The sequence below is a fragment of the Cimex lectularius genome, unplaced genomic scaffold (assembly GCF_000648675.2).
Source record: "Cimex lectularius strain Harlan isolate CLEC.00 unplaced genomic scaffold, Clec_2.1 scaffold17, whole genome shotgun sequence".
NCBI classification, from domain to species: Eukaryota; Metazoa; Arthropoda; class Insecta; order Hemiptera; family Cimicidae; genus Cimex; species Cimex lectularius.
The window spans coordinates 1,226,855-1,253,037 of NW_019392640.1; the positions used below are offsets into that span (position 1 = coordinate 1,226,855).

The 26,183-nt window shown below is 34.3% G+C and overlaps 1 protein-coding gene across 5 annotated transcripts in view; it reads left to right on the forward strand.

Annotated features, from left to right (window-relative positions):
• Window positions 1-26,183, forward strand: part of LOC106672247 (protein spinster) — a 57,604-nt gene that overhangs the window by 5,663 nt on the left and 25,758 nt on the right. The window contains exons 1-2 of one of the 5 annotated variants that reach the window (XM_014403528.2): window positions 347-439; window positions 506-654. The exons of the other annotated variants lie outside the window; for them this stretch is intronic. Of the exons in view, the coding sequence (XP_014259014.1) occupies window positions 405-439; window positions 506-654 (184 nt within the window). The 5' untranslated portion in view covers window positions 347-404. Of the gene's footprint in view, window positions 1-346; window positions 440-505; window positions 655-26,183 lie in introns of those variants that run through there. 5 annotated transcript variants of the gene reach the window in all.

A 26,183-nucleotide genomic window follows, 5' to 3' on the forward strand; every position in this document is an offset into this window, starting at 1 on the left:
ATTGAGTGAAGACTAAAGACGATTCTCTCCATTGAAAATGTTCAATGTTGTTCTTAAAATTAACGCTTTTTAAGTTTATCTTTATATAATTACATAACTTAAAAAAAAGCTGGTGGATTCAGCGTAAAGATTTTGACATATGGTTTTGATGTGGATTGTAAAAACCGAGAATTATTCCTAAAGCTGAAAAAAAAAATATAATAAACGCGTTAAAATCAGACCGGAAATGTTTCATCCTCTCGACATCGGTCATTGCTAAATTACCTTTGCGATTTTGTTTCTTAAGAATGCCAGACAGTTGTCCACATGCCTTCGCCATAGGCCGTGACAGTAAAGTTGTTCATCTTTTAAGCACCACGCTGATTCCGGTTCTTTCGTGTTGAAGTCTTCCAATTCGAAGTGAGATGCAACGTTTCTTACAGTCAAAACCTTCCATTAGGTGAATATTTAAATAATATTAACAGAGTTGACAGCGTAGGATAATCGTTAACCTTGCTAATTTCAGTTCTGCTGACATACGGGCGGCTCGAAAGAAATACTACTCGATTGCTTCGTATTACAATCATAACGTATTTGTAACTAAAAAGGACAAACGTTTGGTCGCTGCTTTGTTCATTTCCAACTTAGTGATCCAAATGGGAAGCTTGCATCCAGGTAATTTTAGGGTTACGCTTCAAAATCAATTTCGGTTTTTAAATGAAAAATTATATATTCATTTTAAATGATAAAAAAATCATATCGCAAAAAGGCTTTTCAAAACTACTATTTTCAAAATTAACCACGATATATTTTGTTTTTCCTGCTGATAAGTTCTAAAAACCTCTATATTTTATGAAATTATACTACAGTCTGGTGATATGAAAAACCCTCCTGTTCACTGCTTCCTAGTCCCAATTGACCATAATCTACAATTTGAAAAGTGTATTTTCCTTTCAAAAGTTATTGCCTCGGAGCTAATGCTTCACTGTCACATAAGACGTGTTGCAATATCTCTACTTCTTCATAGAAGAGTGGTGCTGCAAATTTTCGACAACTTTGTTCATTTGTTCCATCCTGCTAATCGAGAGACAAATTTAATTTTTTTTTCAATTTAAATCTTGTGAAATTCGTTTTTCGTTCTTTTTATTATGGGTTGCAGCTGCACCTTATTTTCTAAGTTAGTATACTATTTCGTTTCTCGTGACCATCACGTCCTGGGATCATATCCAAGACCTTGTTTCTTCTTTTTAGACGTTAAAGATAAGCTTGACATATCGCAGGCCAGTTTGGAGCTGAAGCTGGATTAACATAATTCCTTAAAGTCTGGCTGTTAGTCCACCTTTCAGTCCTTTTTGTAGCAATCCCTATGCACAAGTTAAATTTCCCTCCGCTTAAAAGTTTTTATTCCCTTAACCAATACTAACGCTCCATGTACCATATTAATTCTCTTTTTTAAATTGTACATTTATTCCTCCAAAACTCTATCAGATAATTGTTTGAAAATTAGTTCTTCTAATATTCTCTGATAATTTTTGAGCGATATTGTTTAATAGTAAAGCATATTGTATTTTTCAACTTTAAGAATGTTATAGATTAATAAGTTTAGTAATGATAAAATATAAATACATCTTTTCTATAGCATAAAGCTTAATAAAAGCAAAAGCACCCATATGTATACAGCAATTTAAATCTTTCCTTAATACAATTATCTTTGTCTAATGTCGTTAAAACAATGAAATCTTTGAAGGCAACTAGTTGTATTGGTTCAGACAAAATTCCTTCTGTTCTTCTTAAGAATGCTGAGACATTAGCTTTCCCTTTACATTTTATTTTTGGATCATCAATTTGAATTTTTGAATCATTGGATTTCGGTATTTTACAGCCAAATGGAAACTTAGTTACATTAAACCACTGTTAAAATCTGTCCATCCGAAGTTACAAATTACCGTCCAATTGTGTGTGTGTGTATATATGTGTGTGAGTGTGCGTGTCTGTGAGAGTTTTCGGTATTTTAATATGAATAGTATTTGTATTGGCATTTTTATAACTTTAGATTTGTTGTTGTACTTAAGCATTTACAAGGGCTTATGAATATATAAAAGGTTTATATTAATAGATAAATATCATACACCCTTCGAAGCAAAACCCTCATACAAACAACGTCCTCAATAATACTCCGATCCCAAACACAGATTGCGTCCGCTACCCTATCTAGACTCAAGGCTAATGTGGAACCAACACACACGACCAAAACGACGCAAATCTAACGTTTCAACGAAAAACAAACTGACAATCTACACGGCAATACTAAAACCAATCTACCGAATAGAACTGTGGGGCAACATCCAAAGAATATAGTTTTCCCAATGTAAAAGTACTCAGAACTGTAGTCGTAGAGTCACTACTCTTTTTCGTAACCATTCACAATTCTTTAAAAATCCCTCTCCTGCAAACAATAATCCCCAAAACATGTTACACTTTCCACAATGAACTCTTCTCTCGCCCCCCATTGAGTTGCCCAATCCTTATCCAATAGAAACCACCCTTATAATCCCACCAGACGACTGAAGAGAAGGTGGCCTCGCGACCTACTAAACTAGGATTATTCCTCGCGTGTAGTTGGAAGAACAACAATGGTTGTCAACTCCCTTCGTGTCATTTGTAAATTCCAGTCATTACATAACGTATCTAAGGGAGGTGAATAAATAATTAGGTAAATAAATAAATTTAGAACATAGTTGAAGCTTTCTTTTTATTCCATAATCTCTGTTAGATTTTTCGGCTATTTACATAGATTACAATCAGTTTCCAGGATTCGACACTAAATTCAATATTTTATCAATAAAGAGTACAACAATACAATTGTATTATTTCTACAGGCAAAAGTGTTATAGCGTTTATTGTGAATAGAAAGGTAGAACGTTGTATATAGATAAAATGTGGAGTCGTTATTTCAAATTATAATTGTAATGAAACAAAGTTACAAATAATTGGTATTAGAAATAATGTTTGGACCACCAATCCTTGCAGATTTGGTAGTGAGAGTTGCAACCAAATTAGGCCTAGTAAAAATCTCGCTGAAATTGATAAACATTTGAATTATTAGCCATACAATTGGAGTATAGATTACGATTTTTTTAATAGTTAAAATAAGATTTACTTAACAGTTGGTTATTTCCTTTAATATATGTACATATTAAATTTTATCAGGGCAAATTTATGTAACGGGGCCGTCGGTGGCCGCAAGGCGTTGACACGGCGCACATCGCTTTAAGTTAAAGGTCCTGGGTTCGAACTAGCAGCCCTGCATTCGAACCCGGTATACTTACAAATCGGCTTTTTTTTTTTCTTTTTTTCTTCTTCTTCTTCTTCTTCTCCTCCAAAAACACCGGCACCCCGATGGTTAATATAACTTCGCAGTTGAAATATTCTCGTAAAAAAATCGTAGGGCACTCTCAACACGACACGCAAGGATGGCACAATTACACAGAAGACAAACACTTTAAGCCCTGAAGGTGATCTTAATAAAAGATCGAAACGTTGGCACGATAAAGAAAATGTTTTTCTGAAACCTACATCACACCCGACCGCATCTCACGATATCTGAATAACTAGATATTTTTATTGTTTGATAGTTACCTATCACATCCTGGTCTGCCTGTCCTCGCTAATTTTTATTAATTCAGACGCGTTTCACCATTTCGCCAGTGTGATATCACCGAAACATTGAAGATGGCGAAAAACTGAAACGCTCTGAATTGACAAAAATCAGCGAGGATAGTGAGACCAGGATGATTGGTGACTATTAAACAATAGGTTTATCACACTGCAGGCCATAGGAGGAAATTCCATAAATTATATTTTATTGCAGAAACGGTATTAAACTGATCCTAAATCAAACTAGTCCGATTTACGAACTCGGTTCATTTTTTTACATTATACATACTTGGGAATAGCAATAATTTACTGTTTGTTATGTTAGAAAACATTAATTTCATCTTGCAACTTTCGAACTTAGGAACTAACTTATTAGAAATGTAATTGGTGGAGTGAGTGTGTTGTACAATATTTTTAAAAAAAGGTAGGAACGAACTTTGTGTTATATTTTATTGATCTAGGTTCAAGTTGTTGAGACATTCAATGCGATCATATCGCAATTAGCAATTGAAAGATCAAAAACTAAACGGTCATAACAAAGCATATGCTAAAAACACTCAAGCAGTAAGTAAAACTAGATTACCATTCAACAGGAGTACACCAAATAAATTGAAATAGTTGCTACCAAGTGAGCTAATAAATAATGTAAACAACGAATACTGTAAATAAAGCACATATAATTAGTTCGATGTGTGAATCGAGTGGAAGTAAAATATCCAAATAAAACTATCTGAACTAGAGAAAACAGGAAGAATAAACATGTTTTCCATAAAAATGAACTACAAATTGTAATATAATGACCAAGCACGGTCATAGTATGCCGGACGTAATATAAAATTTAAAAGGCCAAGATATTAATTTAGTGTAAATAGTAAACGCGCAATAGAGTAAATGCGTAATTGATGGAATATTTTAATAAAATACTCGATGATATTGGACAGAATAGCAGGCAATTAAAAAGATACATTACATGTCACAATCTAACCAAGGACATCACTAATCAAAGGAAAATTACATGATACTTTTGTTTCAAAATAAATCATCCTGTAAAGACGATAAAAAAATTTCCAACATATTTATGATATCCGTTCAATACATTTTTTGAGCCTAGGTACGTAACATAAACTGGTGATCATAGTAATCATATATGAGTTTTATTACTTGCACGTTGGTTTTAGAGATCATGAAACATTTTCTAATGCATATTCTATGTATACATTGACACCCATATTCGTAGCATTGCCGTATCATGAAACATCACGCTTTCCAGCCTTCTAATTCTGAAATTGAATCATCGCGACTTGTATAATGTATATTCGTATGATGATAAATGTTAAGACCCTATCAGCGATGTGCTAGCTCCTATTCTTGGACGTGCTTCCGCTTGTTTGTTTCCCACAATTACCGTGTGTCCTGGACCCACTGGAGGGTGACTTGGCATCGCCTGTTTTGTTCTGCAGTACAAGGTTAATTTTTTAATTCAATTTGACGATAGTAGTTCCATAGATTCTGATTATTTGATTTAAGGGCCGAATATTTCAACCTTTTCGCCTAGTAGCCTATCTTCCTTGAAAGAGGGATTTTTCCCCCATTTGCATTTCTTTTATGTCTTCTATCTTAACGGTGTGATCCCTCGTAACCCATGGCAGATCTCAAGTTGATACAGTTCTTTTCTCTAGCAAGACTGAGATAACTTATTACAAAAAATATGGAAAAAATGAAAAACAGAATATTTACTATGTAAAAATAAAAAGCTTCGATTGGTTTTCTTTCACCTTATGGCTTATCAATCAAGCGTGCGTGCAAACATATGCAAAATAGCAGATAATTAACCTGCGCAATCAAGAAAATGTATATGTATTGATTGTATGTGAGCGCGATTTTTGTTTAGATTAGTTGTATTGAACGCCAATTCTGAAAATAAACTGTTAAACGTTTAAACATTGATTAAACTTTTCAATTGAGTTATATTTTAATCCGGCATGATTGTAAGGGGCGGAAGTTTTAAAATGAAAGCTTTGATTGTGGATGCCGGATGTTTTCACCCACGTCACGTTAATGTTGAATCACTCGAAAGACTGTATTGTCCTTAGCTACTTGCAAATTAATGGGACATGTTTGATAAGCCGATTTTGAACCTATGTCGGGATCTTGACATATCAGAAAACACCCAACCGCCGGTGTCAATTTACTCTTGATTAATGATTTTTTGTCTGTTAATTAGCGCAACTACTTAAGGGCAGAAATGCGTAATAAATTGGGTCGGTCTGGCCGTAAAAATAGCCGTTCGGGTATTTCAAGTACGCCACTAGTCGGCACTTACGGGTGGCCATCCTATTGGTCGCCGTGCATCACGCCATGTACACACAGGTGAATATCCGTTGGCAACTTACAACTCCCATGTGAATTGTACGGTCAAACGTTTTGATAAACTTCAAGTCCCTGTGTCAGGTGGAAACAATGCCTTTTTGAACTTCACGGGCGTCCTTGCTAGTCCACCCGGGGTCACTTCTCGTTATGGGCGTGGCAACTTTTGAATTATTTCCACCTCGGTTTATTTTACATAAATTAAGCCGGGATTATTCAAGTCGACGTGGGCTAAAACATCCGATTTGGAGGAAAAAATCCAGCCTTGGGTCGTCTGGAAAATATGAGTGTTCATCTGATTTTGTTTTTTACTACAACACCATCCTTTGTTAATAAAAACCTTGTATAAACAAATAACTATCTTATCAGTATCAATCCGAGGGAAATCGGCGTTTGCGAATCATTCAATAGAAATTTTGTTTACTCTTTCCTCTGAAATGCCATTTTTTGCAGATTATACAAATGTTTGTGGCATTTATCCATTCCTGCCCGACGCCGCCGAAGTTTTACTTTACAGCCTAATAAATCTGATGTAATTATCTCTAATTAAACTGTAACTGTAATTACTGGCTGAATAATAACGTGATTTAATTTAAAACACCTCAAAACAGACAGGTTGCGTTAGTTTTATGGAGCGTGGAAGAAATCATTTCCTTCTCGAAGAAGAACAAAACAAACATAATAACTATCGACCCACAAAAATAGTATAATTAAACAATTTTTGTACATTTTGTATTTGATGTGGGCAATTTTCAAATCTTTCACATCAGTAAAGAGTGATTTTTGTATTAAAGCAATTTTTATTAATTGTTATGATTGAAGACCTCAGTCTTATCCAGCGTGCCTATTGAAGTTAGGCCTCGTGCATAAATTTCAACTAGGTAATTGCAGCCCCCAGCTTGTAGTTTAAAGTTATGAACGTACCAGTTCATAAGATGGATATTGATATTGTTCCACAATACAAGATTATATAATATTTACTCGAAAAACGGAAACGGTAGGCTCAAAGATTCACTTCTTTCCTTAAGCACAGTTTTTATATCGCGCAAGCTGTAATTGCCCCTGTAATACTACGCCAAAGCATGACACCTTTCCAATATGCGGGTCATATCGAGTGGCCTTTCTCTGCCTTCCGGGCAAACGGCCTTGCCTCAAAACATGTCTCAAACGCGTTTGACCTATTGTTATTTAAAATGTGGAGAGCAATGGTTTTCAGCTGTGAGTTGCACCGAACGGTTTGTAAACACGGTAGAAACCGGCTCTCTTTGTTCTTGAAATGATTGACCTCTCATATACGCGCAAAATTTCCCATCCATCCATCCATCATCGTTCTAGGTACTGTCCTTGCATTTTAATTATATTAAAACGATGTTTTCCATTGTTCTGACAAAATCTGAAATCACAAATACCGCTTAACACCAACTTTCTTGGTTTTTAGGCCAGAAAGTACACTATTTCATTTTATATTTGAACATTCTTTACATGTTATAAAACAATTGAAAACCAATTGAATTTTTTTTAAACTTTACACTTTAGAATCCCTGGATTACAAGAGTTTCAGGAAAAATGATGTTTTTGTTGATTTAATGTCACCTTCACCTTCATTTTCGACTCCATACTTCCACCTTTCGTTTTCCTCCACATGCCCCAACCGATGATTTTATTCGGAACGGGAAAGCCCCAAACTTTTATCGCAAATTATTTTTTAAGAATAATCTTATCCATTGTTTATGGCATTCGGACGTAATTGGTCCTCTGGCTGGTTGTGGTTTCTAAGCCAAGGCGAAAATTCGCTCATCTATTTTATTTATACTTTGTCCAATTTTAGTCTCTTGAGTTGACAACCGCTAATATACAGACGCGCTATGTTGACTGGTCTACGCGTATCTTCCTGGAAAAACGTCATCTCGGCTAAAACGAGATTCAAATAACTTAGGCTTTTTGCCCTATTAGTCTCACATTGACGCCTTAAATTGTAGAAAAAGTAATATTTTGGATTTACTGCAATATATTTTTCTTTAATTTGTTTTTATGAGCTTAAATCCCTTGGGGATATTGCTACATTTTAACATCGGTATATTAATGATATATTTTTTAAAGACTCATTTATCAACACTGTATCTTGCGTATTATATATATTATTTTTTATTGTTTATTACAAATAATATTTATCTCGATTACGTTTATATGCGATTTGGAGCATGTGACTTGCAAAAATAATAATGCACACACAAACATTAATTTTCAGGAATAATCATGACGCACTGTAAAAGTTTTTATAATGTGCTCGTTAAAATCATAACCATAAAAGAACATTTCCAAGTGATTTATGTCATTATAAACTTTCGGTCGGATTTTTTCTCGGTATATTTAGGTTTATGTACGTCAAGGGGCCCCCAAGTATGCCAAACGGTTGTGTTATTGTATTGGGTTGTCCGGAAAATAATGCAGGATTTTGGTATTAAACAAAAAAAAAGAAACTAGTTACTTTAAAGCAATGTTCTTTAATCAAAATAATTTCCCATACNATGAGTAATCCTGTAAACGTAAACAGAATATTTTATATAGATTTTTTTTAATGAAAACTTAAAATCCTGCATTATTTTCCGGACAACCCAATAGCACAAAACACAACAACGCTCTCGGACTCGAAGTTGTTAATTAATCGATATCGCATGTTTCCGCGGTGTTCTGACGGGGAAAAAATCATTGTTTCTTGACCAATTCAAGATTTTGATATATTGATTTTAGCAGTGTAGAAGTTTTTCAATTAAAGAACGATGTTTTTATTATATCAGTAGCAAATTTATGATATTTTAGAAAAAACTGAAAACTGTATATAAGTTGTCAAATTTGACAAGGCGATAAACCCCTAGATGTCTGCCTCCCAGAGAGAATAGGCTAACCAGGATGATTGGAGATGTTCAGACTTTAAAATAAAGGGGTGATTTTGTCACGATCTGTTCTCGATTGAACAAGACGGGCCTAACTCTGAATCCTTTTTATGAGAAACAGAGCCCCAGAGGTCTTGATCGAACCTGAATACAGCCGATCAGGTGCCTTTTTATAATACAATTTAATTAAAGTTTGAAAACAATTTATTAAACACACAAGAAAATAATAATTAAAATCAATAAATTTCCTTTTAAATTTTAAACAAACAATTAAAACTTTTTAAATTTAAATAAACAGTAATTTACCGCAAAGCGTTTGCGAGACCATTTAGAACAAGGGTGGATATGTACTCACTATTTCCAGTCAATCCGCAGTGGAGCGAAGCACTCTATTTTAGGGAATACAACACTTTTGAGGATCGCACTCTTCTCCTGTCTCTCATCTACACGGAATCTTGTTCACCTCTCCGACTCGACTGTCTCTTTCCTATTCTCTTTTATTTTTTACTCTAGGCGTAAATGACGAAATCTAAATCATAGCATTGTCACTTTGAAATCAATTGAAATGTGACAAAAATAGACAAAAGTGCGTAGAACTAGAGAGAACATAGAACTCAACCATCATCATACGCAAAGGGAACAGAAAGGAGAGACAATAGGCAAACATCCACTGAATCAAAAGAGGCGAGAGGAAGCGGAGACAATTTTGCTGAATTAATAGTATAATTAAGCATACGTTTCTGATGTATAGAAGAATTAACAATAGGAGCTAATGCAAGACAACAAACATCCACTGAATATTAAAACTAAATGACAAAATGTTATACCAAAAGAGGCGAGAATAAGCGGATAAAAATACTTCTAAATTAATACTAGTTCTTTAGTGTCTATGGGAATTTACAATATGGGTGATACGAGAGACAACAGACAGACATTCTCTGAATATTAAAACTAAATGACAAAATGATTCGGGCAAAATTGGCTAGAATAAGGGGAGACAAATACTGCTAAATTTATACATCTACAAAATTTACAATAGGGGCTGACTCGAGAGATCAGGCAGAGATCCACCAAATTGTAAAATCAATAATGAAACGTTCTTGACAAAACCAACTTGTATAGGAAAAAATCCAACTACACATCTAAATGTGTCTTAGAAGAATTAAAGTTTTTAGGAAAAGGATGACTATTTTCCGTACTTACTGTTTTCAGAAGTTATCAATTTTTGAGTGAAAGTAAGTTATATCCAAGTTTTTCAAGTTAAAATACTAAGTCTTTTTTTAACAAATTGAATGGGCGGATGCCGTAGATTGCATCAGGAATCAGTATCAACTCAATTGTAACAAATCGTAGTGTAATTTATAAAGAAACCGTTCTTGTGGCGGGAGCCGTTTGTCTTAATTAAGTCTTCAGAAAGGAGGCTTTTTTTTAATAAAGCCTGTTAAAGATATAAGGTTTTCTCTGGGTTGTGTGTGTACGTGATAGCTGACAAAGGCATAAGCAGGATTGTGTATTTTATTTTGCCCCCTTGTCAGATGAAAAGATAACTTAAACAATGTGTGTTTAAGTCAGGAAACGATTATTAAGGCCTGCAATTTATGATTTGACGTCCAGCATAATATTCCTTCGGGTCACACAAAATAATTGTATGTAATTATTATGTGGTAATGATTCTTTCCATTTTTTTACGATTTTCATTGTCATTTTCATGAAAGGGGCGATTTTAGCCACTTAGTCTAATATGCTAATTCGTAGTTATTCAGTTTGTGTGACCATATTTGCAAATATCATTGGATTGAACCAAATCAGAATGAAGAAAATAAACAATCTGCGATCCGATTCCGATTTGTTTTCAACTGTTTCCGCCTTGTCTTTCACGCGTGTCGTTAGTCAGGCTTCATCAGAATTATAGAAAATTATTTTCTTATCGTGCCAACGTTTCGATCATTATTGAGATCATCTTCAGGGCTCAAAGTGTTTGTTTTCCATGTAGATGTGTCATTCTTGTCTGTCGTGTTGAGAGTTAATTTCTAGGATTTTATTCAGCAATAAAACAGGTGAAATGACAAGGCGAAATAGGCTATTGTGAGCATTGTCGCTTTTTCCCAAGAGAAATCCATTTCGTTAAACGGAAATATTAATTGCCTTAATTATAGGCTTAGTCGAGGACAAGTAGAAACGCATGAATTATATCCAGGTGGTCAATTTTCTTAAAATTTATATTTAATATTTGAAGTTACTCTAAAGTCTTTCTCTTTCGCCAGGTCACTCCATCAATTTTCGGACAAACCGAAAAAATTCTTCCCAATGTGTCCTTCTTTTTCTGGTTTTGTCTTAAAAGCTGTAGCCATTTGAGTGTCTCGATCTGGTTACTGACTTTCTGCTTTTATTTTACGCTACGTCCATTTTCTAAAATGCTAGCCTCTCCTTTATAGCTCAGGTTGTTGATTTCTACATCACAACCCGATACAAACATTTAAGTCTGGCCGCAACTCCGAAATGGTCGATCCTATCAAATTTCCCTTTCAGTAAAAGTGGCATAAATAAGCTCTAGAATCGAATTGCACAATAAAAATGTGGGATTCTCATTTAAAATAACAAGGTTAGTGTCATTTCCCAGCTATATAAGAAAGTTATGTTAAATCTGTTACCAAATAGGCGATTCCTAGTCAAAATTAACTTGGGGTTTGTATAAGACCATTTTTGCTAATGTTAATCGTTTGCGAATTAAATGAGTACTGTAGAAGTTGATACATCCTGTAGACACAAAACATACAACACATATATGTATATCACAGCCCGATTCAAACATAGAGGTCTAGTCACATTCACTTCCCCAGAATTCTCGATATTCCTCAGAGCCGGATTGAACCCACTCCATTCTCGCTAATAACTTATTTTACTCCCCAGACGTCGCACACTTACCACAGAGTTCTCGATACTCCTCCGGGTGGGGTTAAATGACCCCTTCCTTTCACACTAATAAATTACATCCATTCCAATAAATTTAATAATTTGTCACTCAGACCTTCCTGGACCAATCAGTTAATTTAGAAAATAATTTGTAATTTTGTCTTATTTATTTTTGATATGGAGTCACTTCGGCCAAAGAAACTTTGGTGCTTCTCTTGTCCAGGTACCTAAAAAAGGTCGAAAAGAAAATTCCGGAACTCAGAATTTAATTTAAATTGTTTATAATTACGATTTAAAAGTTAATTCAGTTATATTATTTCCTATGGCCACTCCTCTTTGTAGTGTCCTGTCGTCTTGATCATCACATACATACATTCTATGGCGGAGGATGATGAAGAATAAACAAAAAAAGCTTAATAACAAGTTCAACTTATAGGATGTCCAAAGTAGTAACAATCTGACCGAAATGTCGAGTACTTCCACGTCTTGCGGGATCGAGGTCAGGAGGTGCATCTCTCGAACATACCGGTGTATACGGTATAAAGTCGCGCAATTGTAAGAATTCTGTTTGCCATTTTTTCGCATTGCCGAATTTTCGTTAACCATCCTTTTGCCGACAATCTTCATAACGGGACGTTTTGATCCGGTATTTCTTTATGAAAATTCGTAACAGGACGTTTTGATGCAGAGCTTCTTTCTGAAAATATTGACGATTATCTAATTAAAATGTCTTGATATTTAATTACTCAAATTTAATTTATGCTGAATTGTTTTTTGTTCGTGACACAATTAGTGGCTAGACGCTAAACGCCTTACACTACTGTTCTACTATTCTAAACGCTTAGTCCTGCTATCTATTTTCGTTTTCAGAAATATACTTTCATAGTGTTGAGACTCGACAAACTTTGCCTTTCTCAAACTTTTTCTTTTTTCCTCTCTCTCCCTCTCCCTCTTCTTGCGTAGAATAGAAAAAAATGCGTATTATGTTGTATGAATATACATCTGTACTAGCAAATTAAGTGCCATATGGAAGACTATTTTGAAGTATGTATGTTGTTGATGTATGACTTGTATATAAATATTATTTATTTCCGTCTCTCTCTCTCTTTCTTTCTCTCTCTTTCTTTCTCCCTCCCTCACTCACTCACTCACTCTCTCTCTCTCTCTCTCTCTCTCTCTCTCTCTCTCTCTCTNTATATAAATATTATTTATTTCCGTCTCTCTCTCTCTCTCTCTTTCTTTCTTTCTTTCTTTCTCTCTCTCTCTTTCTTTCTTTCTTTCTTTCTTTCTCTCTCTCCCTCTCTCCCTCTTTCTCTCTCTCCCTCTCTCCTCCCTATCCCTCTCTCCTCCCTCTTTCTCTCTCTCTCCCTCTCCTCTCTCTCTCCTTCTCCCTCTCCTCTCTCTCTCTCTCTCTCTCTCTCTCTCTCTCTCTCACTCACTCACTCACTCTCTCTCTCTCTCTTCTCTCTTCTCTCCTCTCTCCTCTCCTCTCCTCTCCTCTCTCTCTCTCTCTCTCTCTCTCTCTCTTCCTCTCTCTCTCTCTTCTCTTCTCTTCTCTTCTCTTCTCTTCTCTTCTCTTCTCTCTCCGTCATACTGAACAAGTTGAGACTGTGATCTCTGGTCCGCTTAGCATCGCTCTTAATCTGTCATAATCAGTGAAAGTATTATTATAAAAAATTGACAACTAGTTTCTTCGTGTTATTGTACCAGCAATGATGTTGATTATACCAGGGGAAGCCGATGTTTAAGTGTGTTTATAGTGTTATAACGTGGAATTATGTCTGGTTCGGCCGGAAAAAAGGTTCAATCACCTCAGTTATAATTAAAATAATTTTTAAAAAAGTCTTCATTTCCGGTGGGATCGGTACAGATCACCCGCAGTACGCCAAGTCCCGTCTAGTCAAGCCTTTGTATTTTTACATTAGACACTCAGGGGGCATTTGTGTCTGAAATTACATCCAGCTTTTTTTTTGTACTTCCAGGGGTCACATACCTCCATGATTAGTAACGCTACTGACCACGCCGATCATCACGGGCCTTTTCAAAGCCCGTTCGATCTCATTTCTTAAAATATCGTGCATTCAAAAAAACACCTGGATAGCTCCTTTGGGAAATATCTTTATAGTTCAATTTACCATGCTTTTGAGCCCAAGAGGTTTTTTTTTAATCGATTACCATCTAATAAGCAGTTAATCCTGATTTATTAGTCTAGTTGTCTTTTTATGGGTAATAAATTCTGAAGTCTTAGGTTTGTAAAATTACCGTTTGAAAGGCATATTTTAACCTTTAACAGTTAAAACTCTTTATGACGCCGTTGTTCACGACTAAAAATTTTAAATAAAAGTCTTTCGGTGTCAATTTTTTATATATACGTACTGCATTGCGCACATTTAATGATAAAACAAAGCAAAAAATTATTAACAGCAAAAACTATTGCACTCACTTAAGTTAGATTGTAAATGAGAAATTTAAACTGAACTAGTCAATTGTTTTTAATACGAATTATTCCAAACATTTTGAGCACATGTTATACTACTATAGTTTGGTCGTTTCCGATGATTTGGTCTATTATTTTTTACGGTTTGTCTTGGCGCCTCATCCTGCTTATACCCTCTGCTGAAGGCGGCAAAATGTCGAAACCCGTCAGGCAGTTCACACTAGCGAGGATAGGCAGACCAGGATGAAGGGAAACAATCATACAAAAAGGACGACCCAACGCCTCACAATTTATCATAAAACTGACCATCTGCCTGACAAATAAGCAGTCTAGGTCTGCATATATTACATTTTCCTTTATTTTATTAGCCTTCAACAAAGGTAGGCCCAAAGAATTATGACCAGCTTGCAAGGGGAAGTCACTTTTACATATTTACTAATTTGGCTTTTACTTTAGGTAATAGTTCTATTTTAATAAGAAAATAAGTAGACGTGTGCAAAATTCTTCCTTTGTTCATTGGCCAAGAGGACTAAGCAGTGCCTCTCTAGGACTTAGTTTCTTTTTGTTTTTTTTCAATCACTAATCAATACTTACTCAGATATCGTGAGATGCGGTCGAGTGTGATGCAGGTTTCAGAAAAACATTTTCTTTATCGTGCCAACGTTTCGATCTTTTATTGAGATCATCTTCAGGGCCTGGGATTTACAAACAATGTTTACATTTAACAAATACATTTAGGATGTGGAAAAGTGAATTTATACAATGCAAAATATATTTTATATTCAAACAAAGTATTTCTACTCACTCAAAGTGTTTGTCTTCTGTGTAATTATCTGTGTAAGCCCTGAGATGATCTCAATAAAAGACTGAAACGTTGGCACGATAAAGAAAATGTTTTTCTGAAACCTACATCACACCCGACCGCATCTTACGATATCTGAATAACTATCGATTAATGGTCACTAATCTCTACACACTAATCAATACGTTTTTCGCTTGTTTTACTACTAGTCTCTCACGTAAAGAAAAGTGAGAGTATAATAGCCAGAAATAATTTTGTTGGGTTTTGTATTTATATTTTTTTAAGTGTAAGTTACAGTATGTTACAATAACGTAACAGAGTTTACAAGAAGCTTAAAAAAAGTGACATAGTCCTGTAATCATTTTTCTTGCTTTAGTATTACTCACCTACACAAAGGGATCAGAAATGTAAAACTCACCTGCAGCAAATATGGTGAACTGTTTAATAAATACCTCAAGGTCTGCAATATTTTCAACATAACCTTTTCTTCGCTAGAAAACGTAAAGGGAAGACATACAACAAAAGGCTAGGTTAAGATGATAATAAATTTCGTGATATTGTCCAGCAGCGAGGATGTGGACAGCCAAATATCAATTAGGTCTGCAGCCGTTTCCCTTTCTTCAGCGAAATCCATTAAGGGAGGAATCCTGGGAACAGCGAAAGTAGAAGGACCAGTAATATAAAACACCTGCAGCGAAGAATCACGACTCACGAACTGAGTTTTCCAATTTTTTTCTCTTGGTTTAATTGCCAAGGGAAGACGAGCGAGATTAGTCGGTCCAAAATATTATCCATTTTTATCTGCAGACAGCCCAACCCTGTTTCACAATTATTTTCAAGATTTGTTTATGACCCCGGCTACGTAACAAATCTAGTATTGGCATCAGATAAATTTCATAGTGTTGGGTCAAAGGTTTTCACTTTAAATAAAAAATGCAATTTATTTCAATTTGCAAATTAAACAAGTCATTAGAGCATGTCCGAGTGGTACTTAATTTAGAAGGTTTGACTATATTAGTACATTGTAGCCTTTACTTGACCTTACTTCCGCTTTATGTCTATTCTTATTTCTCAGTGGATTTCACAAAGATAGCTAGAAAGGATAAGACGTCCTAAAACTAAAATTGGTCGTCGAGGCGCTTTCTAAATAGAAGACAGACAGCGGTGGTTTTTACTTTCTTCGAATTAGTCAGTTCAATATTCACTATCTTCTACAGGGTGGCCGAGTCGCATAGGCTTACAGTAAGAATTGAACAGACGATCCGTCCAATTCAAATCTCGTGGGCTCAATTTGTCACTCCTTTACATCTGATTTAATCAATTATCTCTGTTTCCGGTTTTCTTTGTCGATCCTCCCCTCCTTGGCGAAGCGCAAGAGCTTTCGGTGCTCGGGCCAAGAATGGGCGAACGGAACTTAGGATGTGAATGAAAAAGCATTGATTATTGTAATTTATTGTTATAAAAATTCATTAAGATGTTATAATGGTTCAGTTAGTCAATAATGTATGATTCGAAAAAAAACCTTTTCATATGGATACCTTTCTATTCTAACAGTCCCTTGGAAAAATTTACTTCTTTTTTAAAGGGAAACGTGACAGGTGTGTACGACGGAAATAAACATGTCCAAAGGGTGGGTAGCCTTTTGGAGATAAGATTGGAACTATTGGAACAGTTTATTTTAGGAGGGCTCGGCTTAGCTAGACCCCTGGGTATCGTCTGCTTCGAGATGTATTTGAGATTGTCTGCGACTTACAATCGGTACAATCTTAAGGACCATAAGCTGAAAGCTTCTTAAATTGTCATCGTGAGAAGAAAAAGCTTTTCTACAGAGCATCTCTCCCATAAAAATGGAAAAATTATGTCCCCCCGGTCTCTTTTTTTTTATATATATCTACATAAGTCTTGTAACCCTCCTTTTTTTTAATGCCTTTTGTATTGAATACATCTTGATTAAAAAGCAAGTCATTTCAAAATTTACATATTATAGCATTATGCAATTTTTAAACTTAAAAACTTGTTTTAGCCAATTCCTGGCTTAAAAAATCTAAATCTTGGTACAAATGCTAATCTACGGAAAGAGTTCTTAAAACGAACAGAACATAATTGAAATGATTTTGTCTTCTAAGGATAATATGCGAGATTTGAGCATTATTAAGGGCCTATGACAAACAGACGACAAAAGTACAAAAAAAACAGATTTTTCTCTTAAGTTTGAAATTAAGTTTCAATAAATATTTATTCCATATTAATCACTGTTGACGGTTTTATTATTTTCTTAAATAAAGTGTACTGATAATAAAAAGTTTACTTTTGTTTGAAAGTAGAAAAATATTTTTTTACCACATGTACAACACTAAATTGTCGTTTTATAAACTATTTATCTAATGATACCCTGTCTTGTTATGTTGTCCTTGTTTTGCAAATTCTCTCTGTTGTTAATAATAGGTAATTATATCTTTAAAAAAAGGAAAACTTTTACATCCTTCGGAAGTTCAGAAGCCTTGCATAACTTGTTTTCCCTTTCACTTATAAATTGTGAACACAGAAACATTTTTAGATTTTTTAATCTCGAAAGTCCTAAAAATCTAAATATTCGAGCCTGTGTTATAACGTTCGTCTCTTCGTCTGGTTTCTATGTAAAGTAATAGTAATAATAAAGTAATAATTTTAATAATAAATAATAATATAATAATAAATAAGATTTAATGTGGAATGCATTCTATCCTTGTTTTTGTTATGAAAATTCTGCTGACAGAATTTTTTAATATTTTTTTGTTATGTATTTTTTGTTAAATTTATTTTGTCAATCGGCCTTGCACTCCCTGTACACATACACACATCCAGCATTGGACACGGTTTTGTTTTCATTTTTCTTACTTCTCTTTCTTCTTCCTTGCTTCCGTTTCTTTTTTAATTTCATCTCAATCTTAGGTTTGATCTTCATCTTTTCCTATTCATTTAATGTCCTAGCGGTTTTAGCATTTGCTTTAAAAAGCTCCCCATGGTATCTGCATTTTGCATTACGTACTTTCCGATAGGCCAGGTTTGACGTTTTAAACACGTGCGTTTTCACCTTCAAGTTTATTTATTATCATAGGAAATGTGGCATCTTTTGCCCAATGCTAACTGACGATATTTTCGCAAGCTTTGTACACCATTTGCGACGATCTTGATTTTGCAGATGTAAAAGTTGTATCTACGTTCGATGAGAGTATAATTAATTGATTGATATTTGGCCCAAAAAATGGGTAAAATGGCTTAAGCTATTATCCGCTAAATAATTCGAAACATAATAAAAACCTCCAATTAAGTTTAATCGAAATGTAAAAAATTCAAATCGTTAGTAAGAGAGATAATAGATAGATCGATGAAGACTTAAAATTGTGTAACATCGGTACAACCTTCGTTTAGCCAAACATATGTGGAAAATACGGGAAAAAGGAAATCATGTCGTAAACATACGTACATGTGTCTTATAGATGTGACCCGTTCTTAATTAAAAAAACAAGTAGATTGTAAATTTCGACAAAACATCTTCAGACAATTGCAAAATTCAACTCGTTATGAATGAGTAAAGTTATTTTGTTTTCTCAGCAATCACACGCAATACCGCGGAGGCAGTGATATTTTCATTAGGCATTACTTTTAAAGTGTATTGGTAAATGTCATTACGCAAATCTTTTTTTCTCTCTTTCTTTGTAGTAAAGAGAGTTTATGTTAACCATCGGGTTATGCATTATGTCGTAACTTCGTACCTGCCGAGCAGAACTGAATGTTTTGAAGGGAAAAAATAAAGGGTTAGGGGAGAAAGTATAAATGAACATTGATCATTCGTAAAATATAATGCATAGGCCTTAATTTTCAGTCACGGCGTAATAGTTATGGGCTAAATTAAGACTGATTCATTTTTTTAATGTTGAAAATTATAATTTAATCGTTTTCTTTTGTTTCAGGTATGTTGGGATCTTTTTCGCTTAAAGACCGGTTGTAAGTTAAAGATTTTTATTTCAAAAGAAAAAAAAGAAACATTAATTTTAGTTATTCTTGTTGGATTATCGGCCTTAAGAATAGCCCTTGTTCCGTTTTATCTAACCGAACAAAGCTTTCACTTAATTATTTTTTTATATTTTAAAGAATTGATTCATTTGTGATTATTCGTCCAGTGTTCTACCGTCCTTGGGCCGGTCGGAAAAGCCCATTCTTTGACGTTTGCAAATAAAGAGAATTATCGTCCGATAAGGGTACCAACAGAAAGGCTAAACCGTTTCTATTCCCCTTCTTAAAAAGAACAAGAGTTTTTTTAAGCAAAATATTCAATTCCAATTGTTTAAATTATTCTAATCGATTCAGATAAAATGCATTAATTTAAAAAAAAGTCGTAATAAGTTAACGGATTTATTTGAGTATTGTACTTGGTCGATATAAGTGATAAAATAAATACTTCCTGATATTTGTTTAAATTAACTATTATTTTTGGAGTATTTATGATCATGATTCACACAGTGTTATATTACTATTTTCGCTTTTCAGAATAATTCCAAAAATATTTTTTTGCACGAATCAACAATTTTTTATACATTTAAAAAATGTAATTTTTACGTTTAGAATAATTAGCGCTTAAAGGTGGTCGAAGCAAATAATTCTACTTTTAAGGCGTTGTAAGTGGCCTGGTTTTAATTAAGGTTATATATTTCAACCTCTTGGGTCCGTTTATTCTCGCTGTAGGAGTGTCGAATTATATTTCCATTATCAGTTGTTCATTTCTGCATTCAATTGAAATTTATCAAGTTACGATGAATATTTGATTAAACAAAATAATTTTTATGTCTTTGTTCTCTGTAAACATGATCAGTTCTCGACATTGTCCACATTTTTCTTCCCATGTCTCGTCTTATTTCATCTACGAAATTTATTATTATTAATTATTAGGGTGATTGTTAATGCAGCTGATATCTATGTTTATTCCGCTAACATGGACTGCTTACTCAATTGAATGTACATGTGTAATTTGCATCTCTAAAGGTATGTAAACACACCTGCGCCTCTGAACCGTAGTTTCACACGTTCCGAAAATCCTCGTCAGTGATTTGAATTGAACTCAAGTTTTTGTATAAACAAAAGGGCATTTTTTAAATTTAGAAAAAAATTCCATATTTTAGTCCCGATTTGTTTTTGTTTTTTTCCAAAACTTATTAAAAATCGATATTTGTTAGAGATAGAAGATACAGAAAGAGAACGGCCTAAAGGCAGTTTACGACAGTTTCTTAACAAGAATTATTTGTTGAAACAACAGAATAATTGGATAAATGTGAACAGTTCGCATTTGGAATTTATAATGCCAGCCACAAGAGATTCGCTCCCAAATCCCCTGGATAATATTTTATCCGCCTTTATACCACCGGAAACAAGTTTAATTAAAAAAATTTCGATAATTAGCCCCATGAAACTTGTCAGGACAAAGGAGAAATCCTCAATCGATTAAAATGGCGCAACGCCCACTTAAAAAAAAAGAGAATTTGCCGACGTTGAATCAAACCACACTCAACGGTTGATAATAATTACATAAAAATTAAATAACAAGAGAGATATAAATCATAATAAGAAGCTCGATTTAACATTGCCCCGATATGTTGAAAGAGCAGATAAAAAAAAGAACGAAGTAACTTCGAGATGGACAACATGAAAGGTCAATAACATCCAGCAAAAACATAAATAATTTAGTTTCTGTTTTAATTGTAATGTTTCTTCAAACTGACTTAACATTTGAAAATATGCAGATTCACCTTTTTTTAATTGTAAATGAAGAAAGTGAAAACCTTCGGTTAGAGGAAAACGCATAAAATTAGGGAGAAACGCTATGGCTTATCCTTTTGCTTTGCCCTTTTTTCCCAGGGACAAAATAATATGCTGATATAAGTTTTTATATTAAAAAAAACCTAAGCGAAAAAAGCTATGGGTACTTGAGCGTCGGAAAAATAACCCCATCTCCCTACTTGCTTCTTTGAAATTAACCTCATAAATTTTCATGTATTCTTATCGGGAGGACTTGATTTATACAGTATAAAAAGTACAACTTCTGAGGCGGAGATTGGTGTGGACCTTATGAATAAACGGTATGCATATATGCAGCATCTCGGTTATTTCTCGAGTCGGCGAAATACAGAAAAATGTCAGGGGAAAAGGACGAAATGGGATTCGTGCGTGATATTTCAGAAGCCGGTAATTTATAGGGTGGCAAGATCTAAGGGAAGAGTAGAGCTAATATAAGATATCTTCATGGTATAAAAGAGGATGAAGGAAGATTGGACATCTGATACTTTTCGATATTGGTTCCCATTCGAACGATTGATACAATCTCATCCCTAGATTAAGTCTTGGCCTTTGCTGCTAGCATCCGAATTCAGCGGATATCGAATCCTTTAATAAGGTACATAGCTTCTGGCCGAGGGATCGTGGTCGTTTGGAGCATTCCTTAATGGCATTAATTATGCATAAACTGAATTGTATTATTCCTTTTATCTACTCCATCTTAGAATTTATACATTCTTCATTATATTTGTTATGTTTGTTTGCGTAATAATGTTGACATGATCATTCAAGCTGATGTCTATGAAATTGCACTATGTGTACAAGAAAAGGACATAAAGGTGTCCAGTTCAATCATTGTTAATGTTTATGCATTGTCAACTCCAATGTCTGGGAAGAAAAAGCAGCTGGACCCAGGTTATTGGGAATTAGCTGAATTGTCTAAAGAATGTGCTTATACTCATTCCCTTGAACATCAGTCGAGTAACTCAGAGCGTGCTGAAAGTGGTTCTGCAAGAATTTATGAGAATTGTCTATTATAGAGAGTTACGTGCAGATTATGCCAAGAAGCAATGATATAGGCACACCACGGTAGCACGCAGATGGTACCGTCACGTAAAGGCAAATTATTATAACGAAAGAATTTAGCGAAGAAGCGCCTAGGAACGTACGAGTGCACTTAGAAAGTAATGGACATATAGTATGTATGACTCGATCCACAAAAGTTCTGTTAGAGTATTACAGTGACGTTCTTTAATAAGTGACACCAAAATGTTTTAATTTCGAATAGACGAAAAATCACGAACAAAAACCAAAAACTTTATTTCGCCTGGTCATTTTCCACAGAAGAATTCCGTATTCCATTTACAACAGAACTACTTGTCAAATCACAAATGATGACAAAGTTTTTATTAAATTGATTTTTAAAATTCGCTGAAGCTTTGAACTTGAAGTATAAGCGCCTTGCTTACTAGATAAAAGTTACCTAGTATTGACTTAAGATATGCGTTTTATTGGAAAATATAGCTACAAATGCTAAAACCAAGCTAAAAAGTTTGGCCTTGTTATTTTAACGGGATCTTCTTGATCGTCTGTTGTTTTATTTAGTGAAAAGTTGTGATTAACCTATTCCGAAGAATGGAACATCGATGCCAACGAGTGCCAGTGATAACGGGAGATAAACTATTGAGTTATCAAAATTGTTTTCTTTTGTTAGACTGTTTTGAATTTTAGCATATGTGTCATATGATACTTAGAAATTGGCTTTATAAAATCAAGTTGGTACAACAAAAATCTTCTAAAGTATTTTAGACAAAAACGAATAGCTATGGAACGGCACTGTCTTATTTCCCCTCTTTCCCAGATGAAATATTACCGGCTTTGTTATCCCTAGTTGATAGATGAGGTATGATCTGTAAGAATACTTCAACAAACTCTCTCTCTCTCTCTCTAAATTTTGTTGTATTCTTATTGTTGGGTTTAGTTATTTTTTTTAATATATGGAGTATTTTATTTGGGTAAGTGATTTTTTTCCTATTTTGTACCATAATACATCGAGTGACCAAGCAAGCGTATTTTTTAATGCATTTCGTGTTCCGACTGGTTTCCAACTAGATTCTACATTCTTCAAGGGTTAATCTCCAAATTTTATTTGATGCCGCGTCACTTCTCTTTCTTCGCCATTTCCTTTTATACTACAGACGTTTTTTCCTCTCCCTTTCCACCCTCCGGTTTTGACAACTGACGAGCCCCTCTGGTGACGCCTTTTCAAAAACGTCAACAGCAGCCCTAGCATACTCCTCCGCCCTTTCAGCCTTTCTCGGGGTATGGGATTGTGAAAGGCCCGACTCGATAATGCGAGGGTATGAACGATAAAAACACTACCTCTTACCTGTTTTTTTTTTTTTTTTCACACTGCACCAAACACCTTGAGGATCCCTGACAATACCAGGCTGCAAACATGGACTTTCTCAACTGATGTTGTCAATGCTATGTCTTTTTAACTTACTAACGCACTGGTGACAAATTTATTTAAATATAATTTCTCATCTATTCAGTAAAAATTTAATCTTTCATAGTGTATAAATAAATAACTATTACCATATAGATTAGTCTGGTTATCTATGAAGTCCCAAATAATTAAAAGGCATTTGAAACGTCTCAGCCAGACCAAATCTAGGATGTTGGACTAATTAGGAATTATGATTGACTCCACTGACACATTTGAGCCTTCAAATTTTGGTGAATGTTTGACTTATTCTTATCAGTTACAGACTTGCCATAAAGCTTTCACGGTTGTTGTTGTTAATCACCCACGGAAAGACAAAGCTTAATTATTTGTAAGCAAGCGAAGCATGGTCAGAAGAGTAAAATACAACCATGGACTTAAGGATTATCACTGCGTCTTTACCTGTTGTTTTGAGAAAATTTGAAGGTGTCTCAATTTACTAATTTTAGCCTGTGAAAATTATTGAACCATGAAAGAGTCTTTCTGTGACAAATCTGGAGCCTGACGCACAAAATTCCGATATTTTTTTTACATTTTCGGTGTTATCCCATAAATGAATAAACGAAAGGTATATTTTGATAAAGTTATCGTAGTTAATAGTTGGCGTTCTTGTTCAGTTTTTCATGGACAATTCGTTCGAAACGAACGAACACAGGAAAAGGCAGGAATCCTTGATAAGTATTGATAATAATTTGTTTTGTAAAAATGTCTTTTGGTTGGATAAAAAATGGATTTTTATTGTGTATTGATACAGTTCAATGAGTCGAAGCAAACGTGGGCACCTTTCTATAATTTATCCCCGAGGGTCGAAATTGATTTTTCCCTATAGCCAGATTAACGTGTTAACCATCGTTTAAAAATTTATTTCCAGGATCGGTCAAGCAATGGAATGCAAAGGCAGTCTTTCGTAGAAAGGATAAAAATTTAATTTACATTTGGTTCGCTCGACTTGAGTGATCAATCATACTCGACTTTTCAATGCATGTTATATGGAACACTATAGTGTGTGCATTGCATTGGTTTATCGGAAAGTTTGGACGGTCTTTAAAATCCGTTTGTCTAACAAAAATAAAAATTTACTGAACGACTTTTGACGGGACAAATTAGTAAATATTTTGATGAACTTGTGTAGTATAAAGTAGAGAGACAAACTGACAAATAAAGAGAGTTAGTGTGTAGATTCATTGATAAATAGATATATGAGAAAGAGAAAAAGATTGAGCGAAAAGTGAATGAAAGAAAAAGAGGTTGTGATACAGTTACGAGAAAAGCTAATGAGATAGTGGATAGATTGATAGATCGGAAGGTTGAGAGAGATAGAGAGAACTAATTATAAGGATTGGGAGAAAAAAAAAGTGAAAACGGATAATAAACTGATTGATGGATTGAGATTGATTGATTGAGAACGTTGGGGGAAGAAAAAAGAAAGAGATTAGAATTATTGTCGATAGAATAAAATACGGATATACAGGGTAAGAGTGAGAGAGATAAGAGCTAAGAGAGCTTTGCGTAAGATGCCATAAAGCTGTTGAACTACAAACACTCTTCTGTTTGCACAAAAATCTCCAAATCACCACTCGATCATAATCATATCATTTTGTGTGTAGCTGAGACAAAAGCTGTAGTGAAAAGCTTCTCAGGCCGCCTATTGGGGTTACATAAATAAACAATATATGTATTTAAAAGTCAAATTAATAACTTGGTGTTATCTCTTTATTTCCAAATGTTTCGAATAGCGGAAACAAAACAAAAATATTTAATCTTTTTATTTATATTTTTATATTTTTTTTATTTATAGGAAATAATTCAAAACTATTTTTATTTAAACCAATACATAATTTTCACTCAAATATTCTTTCGTTATGTTTCGAATTTAATTTCTTGTATTTTTTATGGTAACTGTGTATTTCTTATCCCAATTGTATCTATTTAATCTCATGGAGTTTTCAAATATTTGTTAGTAGGATAAATTGTGTATAAATTCAGAGTACAAATAACTCATAACTGGTTTACTACGTTAAAAATCCCTCGTCTACATTTTTTCAACGATCAACCGTACAGACATAAATTTTTACATATATTTTAAACATAAATAAAACACAGATTGCGGCATCCACAAAAAAAGGTTCACCTTTTTACTTACTAACTGACTTATTAAAATTAGAAACGAAGACTGATCTCCTAGACAGAGTAGTGCACACGTCCAAGTGCAACAATGCTTGTCGGTGCTTTGTCGCGGATTAAATAATTCCATTCCATTTCACTAACCACTGATAAAAACACACCGGCTTGTCCTTGGATAAATTTTCCACCTTGAAATTAAATATATAGGAATGTGAAAATATCTGGGATAACAAGTCCGGCCAAGTACAGCAAACTTTTTCCTTTAAGCAGGAAACTAGGCGAAAAGGGCATAAATTTCCTTTACGAATTGACAGAGTTTGTGTTTGAAAAACAAAACTTCAGCAGATCACCTGTTAATAATTGCTTTAGCAAATGTTACCGCGCGAGAGTATAATGATGTAACGAAACTACCAATCAAAAGCCAATTAAACAATAACCTTGGCATTGGCTGGAGAGCAACAAAAATTTTAGGCACGCAAAAATATTTTTTTAAATCTTCTCAATCGTCGTGTTTATTGAAAGGTACTGATTGTGAAAATTATCATTCCTCCATATATTTCAGTAACAATTTGTAGCTAAATTACTTTTTTTGTCCAATCGACACAATCTTACGACGATATCAACTGAGCCAAGATATTTAAACGACCATTGATTGGCAATTAAGGGCAAGGTTTGTTGCTGTATCGCAAATTGATT